The 27978-nt window shown below is 30.8% G+C and overlaps 1 protein-coding gene across 1 annotated transcript; it reads right to left on the bottom strand.

The window, feature by feature from the left end:
* Positions 1-1677: 1677 nt before the first annotated feature.
* On the bottom strand, positions 1678-26477 carry MS3_00006798 (uncharacterized protein). Its single transcript, XM_035734280.2, has 6 exons — positions 25707-26477; positions 23848-23965; positions 20842-21303; positions 13936-14846; positions 6835-9531; positions 1678-4477 (listed from the first exon to the last, which is right to left on the bottom strand). Exons 2-6 carry the CDS (start codon positions 23867-23869, stop codon positions 1979-1981), a joined length of 6591 nt encoding a protein of 2196 aa, XP_035589020.2. The 5' UTR covers positions 23870-23965; positions 25707-26477; the 3' UTR covers positions 1678-1978.
* Positions 26478-27978: the final 1501 nt, after the last annotated feature.

Here is a 27978-nt window from a genome sequence, read left to right as displayed (position 1 = left end):
TATCTTTCAGTTTAAACAGTGAATACGTAATCTACTGAATTACTGAACTCAGAGAGCTACACACTCGTTTAATGGGTACAATATTTAAATCATTTAGAGAGAGGATTTGAATTATTTAGTTGTTATTATGCTTAATTGAATTAAAATTTAGACTCATTATACAGGTAAGTAACTCTTTGTACTCAACATCTCAGTGGATAACGCTTTCAGGATTCGGACTGAAAGTTACTGGGTTCAGACGTTAGTCTAAACACCAACCAGGAATGAAGGTAAATTACCAGGTAGGACGAAAAGTCAGTTCAGTGTTCCGCCTCTGGTCACAAGTTATCTCGTCTATACGAGACCTGATAACAATATTTGAACGACATATTTTGTAATGACATTCATTATGATTCAATGTCTTAGATTGATCAATCATTCATAACTGCCAAGTTTTAGTAGCAGTTAATAGACGACTGAGAATATTACTACAAAATATTTACATTTTCTACCCAAAACTAGATCATTAAAATAACAATGGCATGTAGAAACTCACCAAAATGCTTGTTACTTGTATTATTATAAATTTCCAGCTATCTGCCAAAAGCAGTGAGTTTTATTTTTATAATACTATCACTGGATGAATATACAGTATATACTATGTGCACTAAAGGAAGAGGTATCCGTTTTCACTTACCTATCTAATTAAATTATTAAATTGCGTAGTCAGTGTTAATTGTTAGTTTCTATATTGATTTGATAAAATGAAGAAGCTAATTCTTAAGTTATAATTTCATTGTTTTAATCTAATCTAGTTTTTCCATAAAGTGGATTGAAGTTACAAAGACCTATTAAGTTATCAAGGCTTAATTAAAATGGTTACTGTTAACAGAATTACTTTATTTACAGTATATTAGAAGTTCACTTGATTACAGAGAATCGTAACTTGAACAACAGAAGGATGATTGACAAACTTGTCTTTGAATGATTATATGTATGGTTGCCCCCAAATGCCCTGGTACGGACGAGAGTAGGGAGAGTCCGCTCTCCCTCTCCAAATGCTCTCACATGGTCACGCGTATATCGCCTCTGCCAGGGAATTCCTACTCATTGCCTTCTCGTGGCGGGTGTTGTTTACGAAATTGAGAGGACGAAAAGCGAATGTCCGGCGCTTTAACCGGGTCGGTGGACATGGAGAGTCCAACTAGGGGAGTTGGAAAACCCTGATTCCCAACCGATGGTGCACATGGGCTGGCTCCAGTATCCTGAAGGAACAAATGGCGTATGAACCAATTGTTAGTCACCGGCTACCATGGAACTGCATCTCCTTACTTTGCTCGACTGCCTTGTGGATCAGACCTTTTGGTCAAAGGCTCCGGGTGTGACTCCCTGAGAAAACCACCTGTTTCGGTTTGGGCACTCGGGCAGTATCACAGCCCTCACATATATCAAATGAGATTTGTGTGGCGCATATATATCCGATGCCTCTTTGTATCAATATCTATGTGTTAAAATAAATAAATAATAACACAATAATATGTATGGTTAACCAATCAACTATAAGAGAGGCAAGAATTAGATTCACAGATTTAAGTAGTTGATTGTAAATATTATGTTTATACTGCTATTTTTGTCACTTACTAGCATAAACTATAGTTTACATGATACAATTACCTCTTATTGTACAAAAATGAAATCAAAAGTTATGCATTTCTTTTATTTCTTAAATTGTGTTTGTGCAAAATCATTTTTTGCTATACAATTTTATTCAAATACAGGTAAAATTTCTTTTTATTGATTTTCATTATAAAATAGATTAAACGTGTAAACAAACAAAGAATTCTACAGTCTAGATTATAAAACACATCAGGCGTCATCTTCTTGTCAGTAGGACTTCACATTATTAAGGTATATGGGGTGTATATGTATTTTTACTATATAACTGAACCTATAAAAACTTATACACAATTACATTCCTTTCATCAATTAATAGTAACCATTATATTGGTATATTATCTACCTTATTATAAACTTGATCAATCATATTACTATTAAAGTTGAAATCAAAACCATATTTACTAAAATCAATTAATTCTTCATTATGATCATTTTCATTATTATTATTATTATTATTATTATCATCATCATTATTGATCAAATCATTATTATAATCAATATTAGTTCCAATAATTGTATTACTGATTGATAATGATTCTGAAAAACGTGTAAATAATTCATCTAAATATTTTGCTCTTTTTTGTTTATTTGACCATGAATTATTTTCATCAATTGTATTCATATTTATTGGTAATAAATGTTTAATTCGATCATTTGCAGTTGAATGAATTACACTTGGATATTTTGTTTGTTTTCTTATAGTGAATATTTTAAATTCTTTAAAAGTATCTAACTTGACAACAATTAATCGACCATTATAACCTAATTGAATTTTGATTGATGGTAATTCTGATAAATTAGATTTAACTTCATCAATTGGTGTTAACAATGCTCTACCGATAACTGGATAGTTATTATGAAGTTGATTATTGTGTATTATAACAAGCCATGCATTATGATATTCCATTGAGTATATAACACATACAATGTATAATTTATCTGGTGTAAATTGGGCACATAATACTATAGGATCATTTTGTGTACCGGGTATTAAATTCGGTGAATTCAATAAAACCATTATACTTCCATTTTGAAAATTAATTAATCTTAAATTAGCATCTATACCATAAGCACCATCTGAGGAAACATCAATTAGTTTATCTACAATTGACATTTGACTAATAATTAAATCATTATTTTGTTTGTTTTTTAAATCTAACACTGTTATGTTAAATGTTGAATTTTCTTGTTCTAACCATAAATATTGTATAATAACTTTAGTTGGTTGTGCTTCACATGTAAATAAACGTTGAACATTAGGTGTACGACAAAAATCATCATGTTCTTTCAATAATTTATGTAAATTTATCTCATATACTAATTTTTTAAAATCTGGTGCTTCTAGCATTCGGATCCATTGTCCATTTTCTCCACAACATAATACCAAATATCGATCATTAAATATAATCTGTGTACCTTTGATAACTGGATGTTGTAAAAATGAATATCCTAAAAATCGTCCATTTGTAGACTCATAACGTGATAGTAAAGCTTGAGGTTTCTCATCAATTTTATTCAGTGAAGTTTTATTTTGAATATCTTTCGTTGAATAATTTTTATGTAGATCTGTCAAACTAGACAATTTTGTATTACTAGCATGATCTGGTTTCAAAGTGTATATACCATACTTTGTTGACATATGAAATATAAATTCTCCAATAATAGATATTTGACATCGTAATCCAGTGCCACCAATTTTATTATCTAAATCATATAGACGAATCACTGTTTGATCATATCCCATACTTGATGAATCATTATTCTTTTCTTGTAAAGATGTATAGTAATTTATATTTGGAAGTTTTGGTTTCTTATATTCTTTTTTTTCATTGTTCAATTCTGTATAAATGTTTCCTTCGGAATTATCACCTTTATTATCATGGATTATATTTTTAACACGATAAACCAATGCTAATCTTTTCCCATCTGAACTTAAATGACGTTCACATGGTGTATCTTCCAATATTGGTGTCATTAAAAAGTCTGTTTCAAAATTATTCATAAAAACATCTTGTAAATCTGGTTTAGTACATTCAACTGATATAACTTTTTGAGTTATAAGATTATAATAAGAGAAGAGCTGTTGATTACCAATTTCAGTTGAATAAACAATATCTAATTCAGGATGATAATTAACTGTAGATAATTTTTTGCCAATTGGTGTCAATGCCATAGGTCCTTGATTTTTTGAACCTAATATAAGTACATTTATATTTGTTAAAATAATACTTCCATTTGTTACAATGATTAGACTACCTCCTCGAATAAAATATGCTTCATCGATAGAAGTTTTAAATGTATCTATTCTATGTATTTTTACAAGTATATTTGTGCTCGATTTATTAGTATTGGTTATTGGTCTATTCATAGTTACATTAGATGTTATTTGTGTTGATTGAGTAGCATTGAATTCAATCAATTCAATCCATGTTTTATTCATAGATGATTTAATAAAATGTATTAAAAATGAATTAGTACTATCACTACCAAATCGTATTTGACTATTATGATATCCTTGTAGACCAGCAATCAATAATCTTGAATTGATTTGCCATACACCTATTATTAAACGATAATCATTAATATTATATAATGCAGCTAAATATTTTTCATCTGGTGATATCCATAATTTTTTTACACTGACTTGATGACGTACTTGATCCAGTATATTCATAGTTTCTAAATCCCATAAGAATGGAATATTAGTTTTCTTTTCTAATGATGATACTTCTGATAATGATTTCATTTGTATGGTTTTTAGATTCTTATACAAGTTTAACTCAAAATTTGGCTTTAGAATACGAATTTCTTTGTTTGATATCTAAGGGGGGTAAGTTGTTTTTTGAAAAAAAAATTTGAAAAAATCTGTTCAGGGAAACAATTTAAGGGTAAGATTTAGTATAAAAAGTGGTAAAATTGAAAACTTAAAAAAAAACTCAAAAGATATTGTGAACTTTTCTCATAGTTTGAGTCAACTTTTAAAAATGAAATTTGTAAAGTATAGTTGAACTTGATTAGGACATAACTAATACAGTGACTGTTTGTTAATTGTTTATCACGAAACTTAATAACTTCTGATTTCATCTGAGGAGTAGAATTCTTGCAGGAAGGAAGATCTATTTCGTTATTAGTAAGATTTGTTTTAGGAATTAACCAGAAAAATCTCATACATATGCATTTTCTATTCACTTGACAATTACATACTGTCTGAAAGGGATTTTGATTATTATTATAATGATGAGTTTGATCATAACTAAAGGCCTCAAAAATATTTGCAACTATGATGTTTTGCTTCACAATTTTGACTATTCTGATTTTCATTAGTTAAGATCATGAGTAAATTGGAGCTACAACATCATGCAAAGCCTGGAATCGCTGAATGGCCATCTCGTCCTATTGTAGGACTCCTCAGAAGTACGCATCCATGATCCCGCCTCGCGGAATTCGAACCCGGGACATAGCAGTCCCACGCGCGAGCGCCTAACCACTAGACTACTGAGGTGGGACTCAACGATGTTAATGTCTAACTTCAACTAATCCACGAAAATGCACCACCATCCACCATTATCTTCAGTGAATTACTATCTTTTAACAGACCCGGTTGGACTCCACTGATGACGGCTTCTCATTATAAGTCCAGGAAATAACTGTTAAATCCAGTTACTAATGAGCACATGTTGATTAATATCAGAAGGGGTTCTATCAATCAATTATTGAACTATTTTGAAGTTAGAGATTAACACCACTGGACACCAACTCAATGGTCGAGAGGTTAAGCGTTTGCTTGCGAGACCAAGAGGTCCCGGGTTCGAATTCCGCGAGGCGGGATCATGGATGCGTACTTCTGAGGAGTCCTACAATAGGACGAGACGGCCATGAGGTGGTTCCAGATTTTGTATGGTGGTCTAGCCTCAATTGATTCATGACCTCAACTAATGAAATTACTATAATGTCCACGAAAACGCCTACTGATATTTTGGTTTTGTCACAAATTTCATTTTTGCTGTAGAATAAAAATGGACATAAACTGTATCCAGTTTTTTTTAATGGGATTCAAAAGACGTCTAGTACATTGTTAAAACTATTGATAGTAAAGTTAGGAGGTGTCCTACACATGTATAGTTTCATAGTTTATTATTAAACAGAAAAAAAATCATAGGATGATACTACCGGCTTTGGTTTTAAGGTTTTTTCCTAGTAATTTGTTTGTTAACTCCAGAAGAAGCTAAAATCCAACTACTGAAGGCAGTTCGCTACAGTTATTCTTTGATCGATTGTTTTATATAAGAATAGTGACAAATATGTACTAAAAGTCTTTAGTTCATATATATCTCCCTGGTCTTAATTACAAAGTATATGTAAAATCTAATGGAGATTACTATTTGAGACGGTTAAAACATGCCAAATTTAGAAACATAAAATCTCAATGGTTGAAGTGTAAGAATCTCTTTTAATCGTTTAGCAAATTATATTTTTGTTTTAAAAAAGTCCAAATATAATTTGATTATTTTTTGCACTTGAAGTTTCTTCACTTTATCTACTAAAAGTATACTTTTGATGAAGTTTTGTTCTCTGAGCTGGATGGTTTGGTCGTGGAGCTTTCATCGTTCTTGTAAACGATATCATCAGCACAAACTTCAGATAGAAGTGAAGTGTTCGAATTTCTCCACATCTGTTTCACAGCTTGTTCTGTACACCTCGACATTGATTAGTTCTTATTGACTTTAAATTTGTCATTGTTTACTCCATCAAAATCATCCACCTGAGCTATAAATCTTCTCCATCAGCTAAAAGTATACACTAAAAAGAAATACCAAAATTTCACAGGTTGAAATCATGAGTCGATTGAAGCTAGACCACCATGGAAAACCTGGAAGCACTGGACGGCCGTTTCGTCCTAGTATGGGACTCCTGAGCAGTGCGCATCCACGATCCCGCACCACGCGGGGCTCGAACCCAGGACCTACTGGCTTCGCGCGCGAGCACTTAACCACTAGACCACTGAACCGGCATCCAACGGTGTTAATGTCTAACTTCAACGGCCGTCCAGTGCTTCCAGGTTTTCCATGGTGGTCTAGCTTCAATCGACTCATGATTTCAACCTGTGAAATTTCTAAAACTCTCCACGAAATCCATTCTGAAAATACCAAAATCTTGGTAAAAAATATTTTTACTTACCAAAGTTAAATCAAACCGATATATTTGACCTAAACTTTTACATCCAATAAATAAATTATCTCCTCTAATATTTGCTTGAAATATAATTGGTGCTAAAGGACATTTTATCCATGCTACCACATCATTCAATGCATTCTTTAATCGAACTTGTACATCATTATTATTTATCTCTTTGAATTCATTTTGATTAGTTTGTTGTTTTCTTTTCTTTTCTATACTTGTTTTCATTGGAATGAACCATTTTGATGGTCCAAAATAGATTCGATCATTTGGTAATATATAAAATGGTAATGGAACTTTAGATAATATATTATTGATTGGTTTTAAATTTGGTATAGTATAAACAATTGCATAATCTTGATTGTTGATATGTTTTTCATTATTTCTTTTAGGGATATATTGTTTGATTACTATACTACATCGTGTTATACATAAAATTTTTAATTGAATTGGATCTGTTACACATAGATTACCTTCAATATAACCTAATTCTAAATTAATTGATAAAATTCCATATTTTTTATTATTTACATCATTTATTGAATATGTTAATAGAACTAATTGATTTTGATGTATTGGCATATAGGCTTGATGAAATTTATAATTTATCCATTCACCAAGACTAAATGAACATGATTTAGTTAAAGAATTCACTTCCCATAAATGAATAATAACTTCATTACTAGTTGTAATTAATTGATTAGTATTATTATTATTGTTATTCGATTTATTCAATGGATTCAATGTTAATGTTAATAGAAATCTTGAATCTGATGAAATCGTTATAATTTCTTTCATTTCATGTTTATTTATATCATTCATTAATCCATAAAATCCTGTATCATTATATTTATATTGAACATTTAATAATTCAGGTTGTAATGGTGATTGATAACATATAGATAATAATGGTAATAGACAATTCACTTTATTCGAATCACAATCAATACTATTTAATAATAAACGACTTATATTTATATATTCTGTATTCACTAAATGTCCAATACGTCCAGCTAATTCAATATTTAATATTGTTGGTATCAGTGATAATTTTATGGATAAATTTCTTAATAAATTTAATAAATACATAATTTCATCATTAGTTCTTAATTGATTTAATTGTCTTAAATAATAAAATTCTGTAATGATATCATTTGGTCTTAAACCTAATAATAATTTACCGAATATATAATCAAATGAAAAGATAACATACTTTAATAGATCTTGTATACTCTCTGAACCTAGTTTAAATAATTGATATGGTAATTCTGTAAGACGACGTGTATTACATATATAATATTTATTATATGTTCCTATTATCACTTCAGTAGAATTCAATTTGATTGATTGATTCATAGATAACCAATAATATATGGTATGAAATGAATCTTCATTATATTCTATATTACTATTATTAGTAGTAGTATTATTCATTGGTTTTATTTCATAGGAATGTCCAATTTGTTTTGTATGTTGTTCATAATCATCATGTCCATTATTTAAACCTAACCAATAATCTGTCATATATCGATGAAATATAAATTCATTTGATAAATTATCATTTTGTTTATTATCATGATTGAAATCGATTTTATTTTCATTGATTAAAAATTGATCATTATTATTATTATTATTATCTAAATATGAATTCCAAAATAATAATACACCATGACGATAAGATTCATGTTTAAATGTAATTAATAAACGATTATCTGTTTTAATAAATATTAAATATTTATTTATACCATAAATTGATGAATATAATAAATTCAATAAACAACCAATAGGGAAATATTTTAATGAGATATTCATTGAATTAGATTGTTTTCTTGCTTCTATTATATTGATATCATTTTGTAATAATTCAATTAATTCATTCATTGTTAAACCATAACGTGAACATGCTATATATGGCATAAAACGTAATAATGCTAAATGTAATATACTTTGTTGTTTCATTAGAGAATAAATTTGTTTTAAACGTATGATAAATAAATGACATAAATCATTAGGTAATAGATCAGGTAAAATGAAATTCATTTTACCACTGAATTGAATAGTTAATATATCAGCTAATAATTCTATATAAGTTAATGTGATATTATTTTCTAAATTTAAATTGATTAATTGATTATTGATTTTTTCATCAATCAATAATATATTTGAATTGAAATGTTTTCGAATTAATTTTGGTAAAATATTATTGATTATATCATTCAATGAATAACATGATGATAAATTGATACAACAACCTTGACCAAAACGTTTTGTAAAATTTTGAATGATTTTTTCTGAATTTGTTGTGATTAATAAACGGATATATTGATTAGGTAATTCATATGGTAACCATTGAAACATTTGTACATGTTCATCTGGATATAATAATTCTATATTATCAATTAATATCAGTATTGGTTTTAATGGATTGGCTAAATTTAATAGAATATTTAATAAACGTACAATTTCTGCATATTCACATAATGATTTAATATTAGAATAATTTATATTAAATTTCATTATTAATTGTTCAATAATTTGTAATAATACAGATTGTAATGATGTGGATAAATAGGTACGACCAATACAACATATAATTATAATCGGTTCTATGATAGATTGGGATATAGTTAAATGAGTTGATAATTGATCTGAATTTGATATTGATTGATTGTTGATTTCGGATTTTGAATGAATATGCTATAATATATATATATATATTAAAAAACAAAATTATGGTATTGTGATTTGTGCTACTTATATTGGTATAAGTAGTATATAATATTAGTCAAAAATAGAATGTCTGATAGCAAAAGTTCTGGAAGATCAAACAGGAAAGAATGGGAACAGAAAGCAGTTAGTATGGAAATACAGAAACAATCAAATTTAAAACGATTAACTGATATTTGGAAAGGGGAACAGTCAACTTTTAGGCAGTTGAATGACATTTTGCAAATGAAGTATTTACTTTGATGGAGTTTTATTCTTTGAGCTGGATGGTTTAGTCGTGAACAAAACTCCATCAAAATCATCCACTATCGAGAAGTATTTACTGTATGGTTTTCAGATTTTACTAAGATGTTTTGTAATTTTGTGTTCAGATATATTCGATTGTCTCCATTTGTGTTCTCGTTCATTACGGTAGTAGTTTGAATGTCATGCATTACAGATTATATTAACATCCCTTATATGTTATATTATATTTATGTTGTTTATTCGCTTGTAATGTTACTACAATGTGTAGTTCTTTAAAATAACGAGATATTTAGTTTGTTGAATTAAAAATTTACATTCGTTCCTTTGACTTATGATAGAACAAAGGGAATGGTAACTATACAAAACTTCAAAATAAATCAATTGTACAGAGAGAGAGTAATTAATCGTTTTTAACTTTATCAAAGACATGAATCTTTGATTATCTTCGTTTCTATCATTCTGATGATATTAGTATGATTTAATACGTCTTGAAAAAATGGTTATTATAAGGATGAGAAATTTTGAATGTAAAACCTCACCTATTGAATTTTTGATAAATGCTTAATCTTAGAGTGATTGGTTTTCTAATCTTCAATTTCATCACCAGTTATAGAGACAGTTTCTTGTTAAAGATTGGTAAAATCCGCAAGCGTACAGAAAGGAAGCACACAGTGAAACCAAAAGTGTTTGTGTTAAAAATCCATATATATTTTTGAATGTTAATCAAGTATGGATAAATTATTGATTATCTGTGTAATTCAACCAATGGGAGAATAGATTAGAAATTGATGTGCAGACATATACTCAATCATATTCACACGGAAATTTACATAGTGGATTAAGTGTTTAAATTACGGTGAGCAGATAAATAATACATTAGTTGAATGGGCTTACTACAGATAAACCTGAATGGACAAAGGGGGAAGACATGACTGTGTAGGAATTTGAATTGATCAATACCAACTGAATAATACTTATGGCTAATACGTATTTATTTGGATACAGACTAATCTGATCATGGATATATGACTGATGCGTTAGGATAGGTGAATAACCAAATTGTTTATTACTACTTTCCTATGTTTAAATTTGATTTAGTGTAAAAATCTTCACATATTGTATAACCTACCTAACTTACTCAGTAAGTCAATTAGTCATTCAACGCAGTTATATATACAAAAATTTGAATGAGCTGCAATCAGATAAGTAATATCCAACGCTTTTTATAGGACTTTGAAAATCTATTTACTACTGATCATTTATTAACATAAAACTCAAATGCTTTAAGTAATACAATGCTTTTACATTTCTTGTGTATCAATAATTCATTTTACAAAACATTAAATGAAAATTCATTTGATGTTGTTTGCAGTGAACGGTACTGGGTTCGAGTCCCGAAGTGAACATCAACTCTGAGATGCAGGTACATCCAGCTGACGAGTCACAGTTAGGACGAAACGCGCATCGTGGATTCCACTACTAGCCACTATTCATCTTTGTTTAAATTAAAGGTTTTTTTAAATGGATGAACATTGATAACTCAATATGTATTATCAAAGGTATTTATAGCAAAGTAGATAAAAATATGTCTAAAATAGCGTAGAAAAAACAAGGTATTTCTTTCTAAATTTCACATACAGTTTTTTCTATCAGTTCTGGGTAGATACAAATAATTGTCAAGTTTTATTATTATTATATTTTAAATTAATGAACTTCATTTAAACTGAAATAGTTCTATTTTAATTTCCTAATCGATAAAATTTTATACCAAGTTTAACTAATATTAAAATTAGATTGAAAGGAATGTGAAGTTGTTTGATATATATATGAAAAAGATAATGATATATCAAGTACGTTTGGATAGACGTTAGATAATTAATTTGCATCAGAAGGAGTTCTTATGCAGATTTTAGTAGTTTAATAGTTGAATTTATGAGTCAGTCGATGCTAGATCACCATGGAAAGCTTGGAAGCACTGGACAGCCGTTTCGTCCTATTGCGCATCTATGATCTTGCTTAGCGGGATTCGAACACGGGACATATGAGTCCTGCGAGAACGCTTAACCTCTAGACCACTGAGTTAGCATCCAACAATGTTAATGTTCAACTTCAACCAATCCACAGAATTGCGTCACCGTCCACTATTGTCTTCACTGAGTTATTATCTCACAACAGACGCGGTTGAACTTCACTGATCACTGCTTCTCACTAGAACTCCAGAAAATACCTCTTCAAGCCAGTCACTAGTGAGCATATGATGATTATAATCACAGAGGGATTTTGTGGATATTATAGTAATTTAATAGTTGAATTCATGAGTCAATTGAAGCTAGACCATCATGGAAAACCTGGAATCACTGGACGGTCATTTCTTACTGATTATTTGAAATAATTTGTAGTTATTTGTTAAACTATTAAAATCAGTCAACGAGAGTTTGGTATCTCATACAAATTTCCCTACTAATAAATTTGATTAGAGCATGAAAAACATCGTAGCCAATTAACATTAATTTTATTTTGTAGTTCATTATCAGTTACTTATAATTTAAACACAGTAGTATTAGTTAATAACAGTTCGTGTATATAGTTCATATTATAATATCGGAAATGTTCTAATCGATTAAGATTAATACATCATAAATATGTATGGAAGAAGTTGAGACTGATAGATCAACTTATTGGTGATACTACAATATATGGACGAATCAATAAGATTTAAGATAACAGATCTTGGATTTCGACATGAAATTCATTGATCCATTCAGCTAAACAGAGTTTTAAGATTATAGCTAATGTCAGTTCTTGATAAAAACTCTAAATCTAATTCCTATCCATAATCATCAACTGTAAATCACGTTCCTTGTTCTTCACATTGGTTTGAAGCCCTCATTTAGCCTTAGTCAGTAGGTGGACACTCTCAAGGTTACTTTAGCGTTGCTCAGCGGTCGTCCATAATTTATAGTCTCACCAACTTATCTTCAATAGTTTAGTCTCTCATTATTTATTTGGTAGTGGGTATGACATTATGATTTTAGTCTTGTTTAAAACATCTGCCGAAGCCAACTTTATGAAAGGTCATAAACCAGATTTTTGCACTCAAAAAGATACTATTGTTACTCGCATCTTGTCCTGGTGACCTCTGTTTTCAAGGTGTTATTTCCTAATAGCTTTTTGCTTATAACTAGACAATTAATTTTTTCATAACTTGTTGATTTTTATCTGAACTTCACCCATTCTAAGCTTAGAATCAATCTAATATTGTTTTCATCATGTAACTTTTATTATCGATCTTTTTCAGTAATTTGTCTCTATATGCTTTGTAGATCTTTTTTCAAGAGTTTCCATATTATTTAACATATACATATTTAATTATCATTTCAACATCTTTCATAATTCTTCTATATTTATTCCCATTGTATTATTCTTCATTGGTGAGAATATTCTCAATACTATGATATCAGGTATGTACACGGATCTTTATTAATTAATACTGTTGTGTTTAGGTAGTAAGCAACTGATGAACAACTATGAAATGAAATGAATCAACGTTCTTTTACTACATTCATTTTTCTTATATTGCCCAAAAGTCTACTAGTTATATTACACACTCTGCTGGTTGTTATCATAAAGTGGGCTTTATGAAGAAAATTATCCTCCAATAAATAAACCTATTCCTTCTAATATATTGATCAAAAAATGTACTACCACAACATCTGAACAACAATCGATTTCATTTTAAAAGTGGATTAAATGTATATATTATTTAAATAGCTAGTATTGACTATTAATTATTCTAGATTTAAAGTAAAAAGATTACTTTTAATAGTTGAGATCATGAGTCAATTGAAGCTAGACTACCGTGAAAAAGTTCGAATCAATGAAAGGTCATTTCATCCTATTGTGGGATTTCTCAGCAGTGTACATCCACGATCTCACTTCGAGAGACTCGAACTCAGGACCTATCGGTCTCACATGCTAACGCTTAATCTTTAGACCAATGAGCCCCGACATTCAATGATATTATTGTTTAACTTCAACTAATCCACAAAATTAAGCGATATATCCAACAACAACAACAACAGCAAATTACATCAATATCAAAATTTTACAATCACTTATATAACTAACCATAAAATAATTCACTGTCCATCGTAATAAACTAGTTTTACCAGAACCTGGTGGTCCATATATTATTCCTGGAAGTTTTGAATTACCTATTAAATAATTTTTGATAATACTGATTTCACGATTACGTGTTTTATGCATTAATTTATCATTCCAATTATAATAATAATCATCATTATCATTGATATTCGAATCATTTTCATCTATATTCTCTATTATATATTGATAAGGATGTAATTGAATATTTAATTGTTCCATTGAATACATTAATAAATGATAATGACTATCTGCTTCAATTTCATTACTTAATTGTAATTTTGATTGTTGTTTAAATTTGAATTCATTAAATAAATTTGTTATAGATTTTTTAAATAATTTTAATAATTGATTAATAAATAAAACTAAATAATTAATCCATGTTATATTATTCAATGTTAAAGATTGATTATGATCATGATCAGGATCAGTCTGATTATGCAATCGATTAAATTGTTTCATTTGTAAACGTACTTTTGTTAATAATAATTTTTCTTTATCTAATTTATTATAAATATCAATTTCATTCGATGATAAATTCGTAAAATCATTTATTATATGTATTGGTATGGTTAATTTAATGATTTGATCTTTATTTATATATTTTTCTAATGTATTAATAATATGAAAACATTTTTGTATTGATTTTGGATCAGGGATTAATTGTTTTTGATTGATTGATTTATTGATTTCTGTATATTCAATTAAATGATCAAATAACATTTCTTTATTATGAATATTTTTTGTTAGATTGTATATTTCTTTGAAATTATTGATTGAATGAATATTAGTCAGACCTTGAATATGACGTTCTATTAAGATACTGTGTTTTCTTAGATCTGGATATTTTTCAAGGAGTTTTGTATAACGTTCTATATCTTGATATTAAAGAAAAGATGTATATAAATTATAGAGAGATTTTATAAAGATTATATAAATTTAATCATTGAATTCATGAGTTCATTGAAGTTAGACTATCATTGAAAAACTTGAAAGCACTAAATGATCGTTTCATTCTGAAAAGTTTCATACTAGGATGAAATGGCTGTTTAGTGCTTCCAAGTTTTCTATGATGGTCTAGCTTCAATTGAATTATGAATTCTATTATTGAATAATTAAATTTGAATGTATGAATGATTAAAATTTAATAATAAAACTTATTTCGGCGAGATTATAATTTATAGATGAATCAATCAGATATAAGATAATAGCTTTTGGATTTTGGTGCGAAATTCATTCGGATAAATAGAGTTCGTGATGAAAACCTGAAATCTAATTCCTAACCTTAATCATCAACTGTAAATTAGGATTCTAATTCCTCGCACAAGTTTATCACCCTCATTAAGTTCTAGTTATTAAGTGGACACCCTCAAGGTCACTCTAGCGTCATTCAAAAATCGTTCATAAATTATAGTCTCACCTTGATTTTTAATAGTGAACTTAAATGGATTTAGTAAGCTAATCTATTTACTAAAAGGGTAAATAATAATTTCCTTTAAAATATTTGTTTTTTTATACATGTAACTTTAACTGATTGTTAGAAGAATTAAATTCAGTAAAGTATTAAACTTTGTTATTATTCTATAAATTGCACTGATTAATCATTATCAAGGTTTGACTTGATAATTTCGGATAAATTGAGCATTGGATAGATTGTTATAAATAAATTAGTGGTGAGACTATAATTTATGGACGACCTTTGAACGACGCTGAAGTGACCTTGAGAGTGAACACCTACTGATTAGAGCTAAATGAGAGTTATAAACCAGTTAGAATTCTCATTTACAGTTGATGGTTAGGGTTTAAAATTAGATTTAGGGTTTTCATCACGAAGTGACATCAGCTATAATACCAAGGCTCTGTTTAGCTAAATGTATGAATGAATTTCGCGCCAACTTTCATGACTTGTTATCTTATACGTGATTGGTTCGTTCATAAATGATGGTCTCGCCAAATCAATATATTTGTAATATCCTAAAGAGTAGAAAAAAAATTTTTTCTGACGTTTCGTGACTCACTGCCAGCCATTTCTTCAGAATATTAATATTCTTGAGTTGTACTAATTAAACTTGGAATTAATTTTGATTTGGTTATTTATTCTCTGAAGAAGTGACTTGCATTAAGTCACGAAATGTCAGAATATTTAGTTTTTCTGCTCACTAGGATATTACAAATATATTAATTTATTTATAACATTGATTAATGTAATATAATCATCCAGCAGTGAAAATGTCAATATTTCCCTAATTGAATAAATATACTGGAGTAATGTCTCTATGGCGAACTTAATCAATCAGATGTCTAAATACTAATGTATCCAAATTTTATTGATCTGGAAAAATAAGAATTTATTATCAAAAGGGTTTTTGTAGATATTATAGTAATTTTAATGGTTGAGATCATCAGTTAATTGAAACTAGATCATCATATGAAATCTGGAAGCGCTGATGAAGAGTTCCACAATAAGACGAAACGGCCGTCTAGTGTTTCCAAGTTTTTCATAGTGGTCTAGCTTCAATTGACTCATGTTCTTAACTGAAGAATTTGTTATTTGTGCTACTGATTTCTTTGAGATTTCCTTAATGACTACTTGAAGTAACTACAAGTAGTAATAAATAAATTTTAAAAGATTATATTGCAATCATACAATCTTTTAAATATTCATGCTTCCTAGATATATGACTAACACTTGTACAGTATGTTTTTTCTCAAGGATCATATAAATTCTTATTTGAGTTAAAGATGTGCTATTTTTTTCTTTTAGACTGCTGTTGTTAACCCATAGATTAGCGATAATTGTAGAACAGTGATAGAGTGGTAATAAACATTACGATGTACACCATAAATAAGTTATTTTTAATAGTTAGTAAATAATTGAGCCTAAACGTATCCTAAAATTTGCCTGATTCATTGATACATGTCATTTAAGGGTTTTAAAACGTTTTTCAAAGAAAGAAATAATTCGGATCAAACAGCTTTTATCAGTAATATTTACATGATTTAGTTAAATTTTTAAGCATTCAGTTTCTCGTTATAAAGTTTAACCTCATTGATTATTCTTTTCGCTTTTATGTATTTCATTATAACACAGTTTAACCAGTGTGTAATTTTCTGTTCAGAAAGTTTATGCATAAATGACTTGTTTTATCGCACTCTTACTGATCTATTATTCAATATTTCTTTATTATTTATTCGATTCTCATAAAATTAATAGATAATTACTTTCCACAGTAAACTATAATTTAGTCATGATTCAAAATCAATTCACTGATATATTTTCACTTACTCAATCGAGATAAGATGGTGGTTGGAAGTAGTCAATAGGGAACTTTGAGCCTAGGTTTCGTTCTACATGGCACTTGTCAACAAGGTGTACCTATAATCTTGAGGGAGCTGATGCTGATAGCCCGGATAGCCCAGTGATAACGCCTCTGACTATGAAGCTGCGTGACACTGAGTCGAATCCACCAAGGAGCATCAGTTTCCTCAAGATTATATAACATAATCATGGCTGTTTGAATGTAGTTAGGAATGAAACAGAATATTAAATATGGTAATATCTGATTTATTTTCAAAAGTATATTTTTAATTGGTAACTGAAAGCAAAACTGAAGTTTTAAAATAAGTAGTTGTTGATGAAGAGATTTTAAACAATGGACACTTAATTTTATTTAAAGTATTAGGATATATTATATAAAACGTATGGTTAACTTATTTCATGATTGTTGTAAGTTAGAAATGGTAAATAGTCATTTAGATGCATAGATCGAGTAACAAGTTTATCTCAATTACCGAATCGTATATTAAAAAATATAATTTGGTGTTAACTGAAATATACTACTAACTTCTTGTAATTACCTAGATTTTTTCACATCATTACTCACTCGCTTTTACTATGTATGAATCAATAGGTCCTATCATAACAATAATAATAATAGTGATAATAATAATTATTGTTACTGTTATTATGCTTGTGCAAACCCGTATACGGGTAGTTATGAGAGGTGTATGTACTTTGGTTATATCCTACTTATAAAAGATACTGTTATGAAAATGAATAGCTGCTTGAAAATCCAGAAAACTCTTAAGATATCATTATAAAATATGGTTACATGATAAAGAAAGGAAAATTTGCTTTCCCCCCTTCTTTAAGTTGACTTTTCCAGTGGACTAGAAACAGAGAAGATGCTTTGAGAAGATCAGTAAACACTGTTAACTGAATGTGAAACGATTGTAATTTTGATGATACAGTAAAATTATTGTCTATATCAGAGTATGACGTTTTATTTACTAGACGTAAATCTAATTTCAGCACATTTCACAAGTCATAATATCACAGAATACAAGATTCCTTATTTGCAAATTAATCTACTCAATTGGTTAGTATTAATACAAGTAAATTTATGATAAACGATCATTCTGTTGACCATTAATTTGAATATAATTTAACAATCCCAATGTTATACTGATAACAGCAAAACACTTCATAAGTTACCAATTAAAAGATTGATTTCATATTCGAAAACACTTCATGTATCTTTCATATCCTTGATACAATTTACTTTGAAATATATGCCTATACTGTATAATGAACTATATTGGTCTCATGTTAATTTCTAATACAAAATAAGGTGTACTTCAGTACATCTTGAATATTCACATTGAAATCTATGAAGATGATAAGTGAATTAATTTGAACTAGGTTAATGAAATTGACAGATATAAACAATATGGTTATCATTTACGTCAAGATTATTGATACTACTTTTATGAAATTATGTTTCATAACGTTGACATTGACTTGTTTATAATTTATATGGATACATTCTAAGGAACTTGAATATTGCAGTTAGAAAAAACGGTTAATTTATTATACCATATGATAGTTTCAAGGCGATTTTTTCACTATGATGCAATCTTTTAATTGCGATAATGATAAAAAATCTAACTTTTAATGAATGAAGTGTGTGAAATAGCCTAATTCCATATATATATGGTAAATCAATTGATCAGGTTAATTCCTGACTTGGCAAACTTGTAACGATACCTTATTATGAATTGCTAAGGATAATTAGTTAGTTACAAATGTGATGTGATCCAATACTACGGCAAAACATCAGTATCACTGAATACAAAAAAAAACATTATGTAACTTTGAGGAGTACCATCATTTGGATAGTATCAATATTATTTATACATAAAGTTCGTTGGTTTGTGTTCCTCACTCTCCCATAGTTAAATAATCATATTTTGATTATATAAGGAATTTGTTGTGTAATCAACCGATGTCTTAAATATTTTCAATTACATTAGTAGAATATATGGCTTGTAAAAATAGGTCTCAGACAATGATAATAAATGACCAACTAATGACTGAGTTTGAATAGTTTATCTCTATTATACAATATATACTTCTCGTTTAAATTATTAAGTTGTATGGGCATTATTTAACTGTTTTCATAGTTTAAGACAAAATTACTGGTTTGCAGACAAATGTACGTTACAGTAAGATTTTTATTTCAGAACACACAATATACAATTACTCATTTATTTATTTGGTATTTATAACGCTTTATGAGTTTAAACTATTCATCACTGTATATTCTTATTGTTTCTCATTGAATCAGGGATTTTTTTTTACTATATTTGTACTTCATTTCACAAAGTTACTGCTGCAATCATGAAAAGACTCATTAAGTTTTTTTATTTCCTATAAAGTTAAGTAGTAAACACCTAAAAAATCCTTTGCAGGTACAAGTTAAACAAGTAATGTCTCTCTAGTTCATCTTATTCTTTCATTGAAATTATAATATCATGATGAAAATATTATGGCAATACTGATGTAATATAGTTTTAGCCATTGGCAATAAAAAGAAAGTTTCTTTTTAATACTAAATGAAGTATATTAATGAGATGGTAGAGAAGATTTGTAGCTTAGGTGAATGATTTTGATGGAGTTTTGTTCTCTGAGCTGAATGATTTAATCGTGGAGCTTTCATCGTTCTTCCAAACGACATCATCAGCACAAACTTCAGGTAGAAGTGAAGTGTTCGAATTTCTCCACATGTGATTCACAACCTGTTCTGTACACCTCGATGTTGATTGGTTCTTGTTGACCTTAAACTTGTCATTGTTTACTTCTTTGTTTTGGTATATTAATACTTATCAACTGATTATGTGAAATAAAAAACACTAATTTAATTTACTAGTTTTTTTTTCTTTAAAGAAAAATTAGGTCATCATCATTCATTATTGCATGATATACACATATTTCTTTCATGATTAAACCATCCATTTAAACCTACCACATATGTCATTGATCTTCAATTATAATTTCTCATTTATTACCCGCATCAAACTAATAATGAACCATAATTATAAATAACACTTGGATTTATCACTTAATTAAAATTCGCATCAATTTATGAAATAGTTTATTCATTTAATACAATTATTGCCAGGTAATAGTCGGTAGCTTTGTTAACACTGATTATGTAATGATGATGATTATGATGGTCTTAAATTAATGGAATAAGATTAAATTGTTTTAATGAAAATCAATAAATTGTTGAGTAGTAGAATAAGGTAAAGAATTTTTATAAACTTTAAAAGTTATTATTTTTGAAATATATAAATCAGTCAGTCAGCTACAATGTAGGACCAGGCACATATATGCATTAGTCCAAGTTGCCATACCTCATTAACACAACAAGATGGACACCGGATTCATAGAAGTGGTTAATTCAATGGTGGTAATATATAAAAGGAAGATTGCAATAAGGATATAGTACAGGAAGAAAGAATTAGTTCATAGAAAGAATGATATGAAGCGATTTTAATCTCTTATTTTAAGGGAAGACAGAGAGTGCATACACCGACGCCATTGTGATCGATTCTGAGCCATGTCACCAAGAGTCTCCAACCATTGGTTACGATAGTCACGCGGACTCCAACCAAGTAGTCTGCATCTACCAACATGGCTCAGACTAGAAGTTAGTGACTCCAAGCACTGATGCCACGTTTTGGTTTGGCCGCCCCTAACTTTCTTCCACCCATCTCCAATACCGGTTAGCATTGCACGTCGTGGTAATCGGTGTTCAGGCATACGTAACACGTGGCCCAACCATCTCAGTCGATGAAGATTCACAACCTCATCAGCTGATTTACCATCATTACCTAATACCCTGCGTCTAACTTCACTATTACTTACCCGGTGATCCCAGCAGACGCCAGCAATATTTCTGAGGCATCTGTGGTCAAATACTAGTAACTTACGAGTATCTTTTACTCTTAATGGCCACGTTTCACAGGTGTAAAGTAGAACAGAACGAACTGCTGCGCAGTAAAATTATATCAGTATATTATAGTCTTTTTTATTTCAGGAAATCATACTAAGTGAAACTATTTATATAATTTCAAATAATTATTGAACAGTAACTATTATCATCGGCCGACCCTTTCAAAGGAAAATGAACTTTATCCATCATTGAGTCCAAAAAAATAATAAAACGTCGATTGCTTTCAACTATACATTTAATTGCTAAGCTATTTAAATTTATAGATGAATTTGATTTCTTCGCCTATAGATAGAATTGCACAACTTAAACATTAGCTTTAAATATACAGCTATTTATTCAAATCTATAATCTTGTGGTGTTCCGATGGGGATTTCTAATGATAAATTTAATCAAAGAATTAGGAGACTTTTGACTCTGTTATAGAATGATATGAATTCTGTGAACACAATATATAATTCAAGGTAACAAAAAAAGGTGAATATTTAAGACCTTTTACTGGGTGCTTACAGATGGAAAATTATGTAATCGTCGATCGCATATAAGTATAAAATCATATAACAAAATTGAATAGTTTAGAATGAGTCTATGAAGTCTATATCTAGACCTGTTTTCAAACAAGCTTAACAAACATTTAATACTGATAACATTGTCATAAAATTAAGTTATTGAAATATTACTGAATTATTTGAGATAGTAATTGGAGGTAGTCAACAGGAAACTCCGGACCTAGATTTCGTGCACTCATCAGCAAGGTATGCCTGTAATCTTATGTGGACTGACGTTCCCTGACGGATTCGATCCCATGACACCCAGCTTCACAGTTAAAACCTCACCACTGTGCTATCCGGGCCGCGACTGACTTCCTGTAGGACTGAGGTGTATTTACAATTGATTGATCACTGGTGCAGTAAGAAGAACCTTACATACATGACACTAGTTACCACCCAGTGTTCAATCAATTGTAAACTAATTTATTTTGACTAATATTTTGCCATATGAAATATGATTATAAATTCACTGAATTTTTTTCTTATTGAAGTGTAAGGACTGGATTATTAAAATATTATAAGGATACTAATGCAATACTATTTATTTCATGAATTTAAGTGATATAGTGAACATAGTAACCTCAGTTTGGTTTTCAGGTGGAAAATTTTATTGAAGGGGCTTTACTATATATCAAAAAAATATGTATATTTGTAGGACAGTTTATTTCCATAATTTACATTACTTAGTTGTTACTAGACTTTCACGAATATCAATAAAAATGTAGTTCGCATTAGTTCAGGATTTAAATTATGAAAGTTTATAAATTTGTTTTAAGAAATTCAATGTTATCTATCAGTATAGGGGTTGTAGAGATTATTAAGTTCCTGAGTGAGATCATGAACCAGCTCAATGGTCCAATAGGTTAGGCGTTGGGACGCAAGACTGAAGGCCCTGGGTTCGAATCCCGCGAGCGGGATCTTGAGTGCGCGCTTCTGAGGAGTCCCAAAATAGGACGAAACGGCCGCCCAGTGCTTCCAGGTTAAGTGCTCACGCGCGAAACCAGTAGGTCCTGGGTTCGAATCTCGCAGGAGGCGAGGTCGTGGATGCGCAATGCTGAGGAGTCCCATACTAGTACGAAACGGCTGTCCAGAGCTTCCAGGTTTTCCATGGTGGTCTAGCTACGATTGACTCATGATTTCAACCAGTGAGATATTAATATAATCTGTTTTTTTAAACTGTTGTCTCATTCGATCTCAAGGCCTTTCCTAATTCCTCAAGTTCATTGACCCACATTTTTTGTGAATCATTCAAGGATTCATATTTTCTATTTCAAATTTATTATTTGTAATGCATCCACTTTTGCCATATTGATTTTAACTCGTTTTTTTTCTGCCTTTCAAGTGTCAATGGATTTATTTAAGTTGAAAAATAGTAACCAACTTATTATGACCACAAGAACTAATAGATAAAATTCTTGGGATTTAAATTTATCGAAGATTAAGACGAAACAACCACATGTATCCATCTAGTATTCTTTTGAGTATCTACTGAACTAATCCATATAGCTTATTTAAAAAAATCCGAAGTCATTAATTTTCCAGAAATTAACAAACTCAGATGTGGTAAATTAACTTCATCATAGCTAAAAGAAATTAATTCAATTGGTCCTGTTAAGAGTTGATGACATGTACTTTTAGAAAATCCTCATGAAATTCTCTTTATTTCCTACAACATTAAGCAGTTCAGATAAGTTGAGTATCACATAACAAGATTTCTGTCATATTTTTGAAAACATGGATCATTTCCTTATTAATAGCTTGTAAACGTTGGCAGAATATATTGTTGATTTGAACAGCTCAAATGTTTATTGCATGAAATGCTTTCAAACGAATTTATTGGAAAACTTTATTGTTAAAAAATCGAGTAGTTCTAACATTAATTACCATCATATTATAAATAATTTAGCATAGGAACTAATAAGAATATTATGAACCAATATCGATCTATTATAATTTCTTTTATCGTTTAAAAGATAATGCAACTTTGAAACTTGTCAAAACTTACTTTATTCGTGTCAACTTATATAACTAACCTGATTCCAGGTATGGTTCCATTTCTTCCGAAGTAAATATGTTTTTTTCAATGCATAAATTAACACCTTTCTGTACTATTTTAAAACATTTTTCTGCTTCGTCATCCTTGTAAGCATTCTGAATGGTATATCATTTTTAGGCAATGAATAAAGAAAATACTTCAGAACTAACTTTTTAAATAACGAAACAGTGATCATTTTCAATACGTTAGAGACTATAACTTGATTTGTAAAACAGTTCCCTGTGAGGTCGTACGAGTGTTGTCAAATTAAGATTGTTGAAGCTTTTATGTACTCGTTTATTGGTTTCATCATATTAATGTCTATTCTAGGATCTCTACATGTTAGTGAGTGGTAAATTATCCTTAGTTTAGTTATGATAGATGAGAGGGCTCCATGAAACAAAATCAGTGACTGGATATTAGCTTCCTCCTAACTCATGATTATTGATAAATGATACCCGGGCAATAAGTTGTGACTTACGGAAAATTGAATAAACTGAAATGGAAATGTTACGCATGATGTCGTCAGGTAAACTATGACAGCATAATTTTGCAGAACTTCATGAATTTAGCCATTTTTGAAGTCTTCAATCATTTGAGTATTGTAGTAAATATTTATGATTCTGGACGTCTTCAACATAATCTTGAGGGATTACTGAATTAGCACACGCGGTGAAAAAAAGTGGGCATTATTTTGACTTTTGAATAGATGTGGAGCTGATGTATGTCGTTGTTTATTTATATACTGTAGCGGAATAATTTTTGTAGATTGTTCGTTTATTCGTTTCCTAAGGTTCGACTTTCAGTCTGGTCTCTCAGGAAGTTATCTGTAATATCTCATTTTACCTAAGTATTTTACCTTTCCGATTTAAATCCGTGTTTCATAGGTTTATGAGTCATTCGTTCCATTCAACTTAGTACTAATAACTGGCCACCTCGTCATAGATAAGCCGTGGGGACCATCGTTCTGTGTATGTGTGTGTATGTATATATGCAATTACACGTGCAAGTATGTAGTGGTGACTTTTCCTGATAAAATATACGATCACTTGTAAAGATTAACCGGCTCATCGTTTGTATTTTCAACAAGATGGAATTTTCGACAGTCCTTGAGTAAGGTAACATTAATAATGTTTAGAGAATTGCTCTCAACTGTGATCCACTATAGTTCAAGTCCTGAAGCACTGGAAAATATCCTGAATGATGAGATGATGTAAACATACTATTTTCGTTGGGCTACTCGTTGAAAGATTTTGAACCACTCGATTTTAGATGCTCGATTAATTTAAATGTCATAAATGATATTTTTTGTTCCCTTTTATCCAGGTTTACAAAATAATTTGATAGTTTAGTGGATAAAACACTTACCGATCATATAATGCCCTCAAACTTACTTACTTACTTACGCCTGTTGCTCCCAATGGAGCATAGGCCGCTGACCAGCATTGTCCAACCCACTCTGTCCTGGGCCTTCTTTTCTAGTTCCACCCAATTCTTGTTCATTTTTCTCATGTCTATCTCCATTTCTCGGCGTAATGTGTTCTTTGGTCTTCCTCTTTTCCTTTGACCTTCAGGATTCTATGTGAGGGCTTGTCTTGTGACGCAGTTGGGTGCTTTCCTCAATGTGTGTCCTATCCACTTCCGGCGCTTCTTCCTGATTTCTTCCTCCACTGGGATCTGGTTTGTTCTCTCCCACAGTACGTTGTTGCTAATAGTGTCCGGCCAATGGATCTGAAGTATTTTGCGTAGACAATTGTTAATAAACACCTGTATTTTCTGGATGATGGCTTTTGTAGTTCTCCAGGTTTCTGCCCCATACAGTAGAACTGTCTCGACCTTTGTATTGAAAATCCTGGCCTTGGTGTTGGTTGACAGTTGCTTTGAGTTCCAGATGTTCCTCAGTTGTAAATATGCTGCTCTTGCTTTACCGATCCGCGCCTTCACATCTGCATCAGATCCACCACCCTGTTCATCAATGATGCTGCCCAGACATGTAAAGGTTTTCACATCTTCCAAATCTTCTCCGTCAATTGTGATTGGATTGGTGCATTCTGTGTTGTATCGGAGAATCCTGCTTTTCCCTTTGTGTATATTGAGACCTATTGCTGCTGAGGCTGCTGCCACACTGTTTGTCTTCTCCTGCATCTGTTGTTGCGTTTGGGATAGAAGGGCCAGATCGTCTGCGAAGTCTAGATCATCCAACTGCATCTTAGATGTCCATTGTATCCCGCGCTTTCCTTCAGACGTTGACGTCTTCATGATCCAGTCGATCACCAGGAGAAAGAGAAAGGGTGAGAGTAGGCAACCTTGCCTGACACCGGTCTTCACTTTGAACGACTTTGTCAACTGTCCTCCATGCACGATTTTGCAGTGTAATCCATCATATGAGTTCTGTATGATATTGACTATCTTCTGAGGCACGCCGTAGTGTCGAAGAAGTTTCCATAGTGTTGTTCTGTCCACGCCATCAAATGCCTTTTCGTAGTCAATGAAGTTGATGTAGAGTGATGAATTCCATTCGATTGATTGTTCCACAATGATCCGTAGAGTTGCGATTTGGTCTGTACACGATCTATCCTTACGGAATCCTGCCTGTTGGTCACGAAGTTGGGCGTCTACGCAGTCCTTCATCCTGTTTAGCAATACCCTGTTGAAGACTTTTCCCGGTATTGAGAGAAGAGTGATGCCCCTGTAGTTATCACACTTGCTGAGATCGCCTTTCTTCGGTATTTTGATCAGAAGTCCTTCTTTCCAGTCTGTTGGTACTTGTTCCTCATCCCAAATCTTATTGAAGAGAATGTGGAGTATCCTTGCAGTTGCCGCTACGTCTGCTTTTAGTGCCTCTGCTGGGATGTTGTCCGGTCCTGCTGCTTTGTCACTCTTGATTTGTCTGATGGCCATGCTGATTTCTTCAATTGTTGGTGGGCCAACATTGATTGATGCCCTCAAACACTAGGTCATTATTTATGTGTATGGCCTGAAGGATTAACTGCTGATAAAAACCGATAAATCATTAATGTACGGCCTCAAGTAATGAATCACTCACACAAAGTACGTCTTCGATGTGCGCCATATTCACGTTAACTGAAGAGTTGGTGAGTGAAGCATCACACTTAAGCTCTCAGCTATCTCGACACTATTTCGTTCCTGATAGCAAATTTCTTAACATTCAAGCTGACTTGTCGATCTTCAACAAAAGTAACACCTGTATGTCCGTCGTTTTTCAAGCCCTATCTTGTAGCAGCCCCAAAAGTTTTGAGTATCAGCCAGTATGTTATGGAATATTTCATCGCTAGTTGGTTTCCGTCTCTCTGCAGCGGTCTGTTAACTTACTCCACCAGCGAAAGTGAGTTTTGGAGGGGACAACTTGTAGCTGGTTTAATTTTTATATTCAAATGACACCGTGACTTTTGCTTCTGTATAATCACAATTATCACAGCTTCTACAAGCAGTAAACCAATGGAAACGCTTCAAAGTAATGTGTTTTGACTGTAAGCTGCTTCACCATATGCAGAGATGTAAGCGACAAATGAACCTGTATCTTTTGTAATGTGCGTTCATTTGCAGCAAGCTCTGACCCAAAATTAATGGTTCCATTCTTTTAAAGAACTCTTAGTTTATTCTATAATGTGTCTGTGAATGTGCTATTTTAGTGACAGCAAACTTCTATTTGAAAACTTTTCTGTTGCATCCGATACTCTATTAGAAACATAAAACTGGATCATATCGGCCACTCGTTGTATCATTGGATACATAAAGTCAACTAGTTATGTGATCAGATGCATTAACATCTTAAGCTCTACTTCGGTGCTTTTCAGATCTCAAAGTTTATGTCATAAAAACCACTGAAAATACTTTTGGTGGTTCAGTCAAGAGTCGTGAAATGTCATATTGGCTTTTGTGAAGTTAAACGAAAGATGTTAGTGTCAATAAATAGTCTATCAGAATAAGAATATTAAAGTTGAAACTAACATTCTACATGCAACGATCATTTCATGGAGTCCTGTCTACACGGTACACGTAATAATGGATAGAGGTGTCATGTTTACTTCATTCGTCAGCCCAACAAGAGTGGTTGTCCTCTTAACTTTAAAAAACAACCCGGTTCGTTTACTTTAAAGGGCATAGT

The sequence above is a fragment of the Schistosoma haematobium genome, chromosome 2, assembly GCF_000699445.3.
Source record: "Schistosoma haematobium chromosome 2, whole genome shotgun sequence".
In the NCBI taxonomy this organism is placed as follows: Eukaryota; Metazoa; Platyhelminthes; class Trematoda; order Strigeidida; family Schistosomatidae; genus Schistosoma; species Schistosoma haematobium.
Note: the sequence above shows the minus strand (reverse complement) of the source record. Positions and strands in the feature narration are given on the sequence as shown.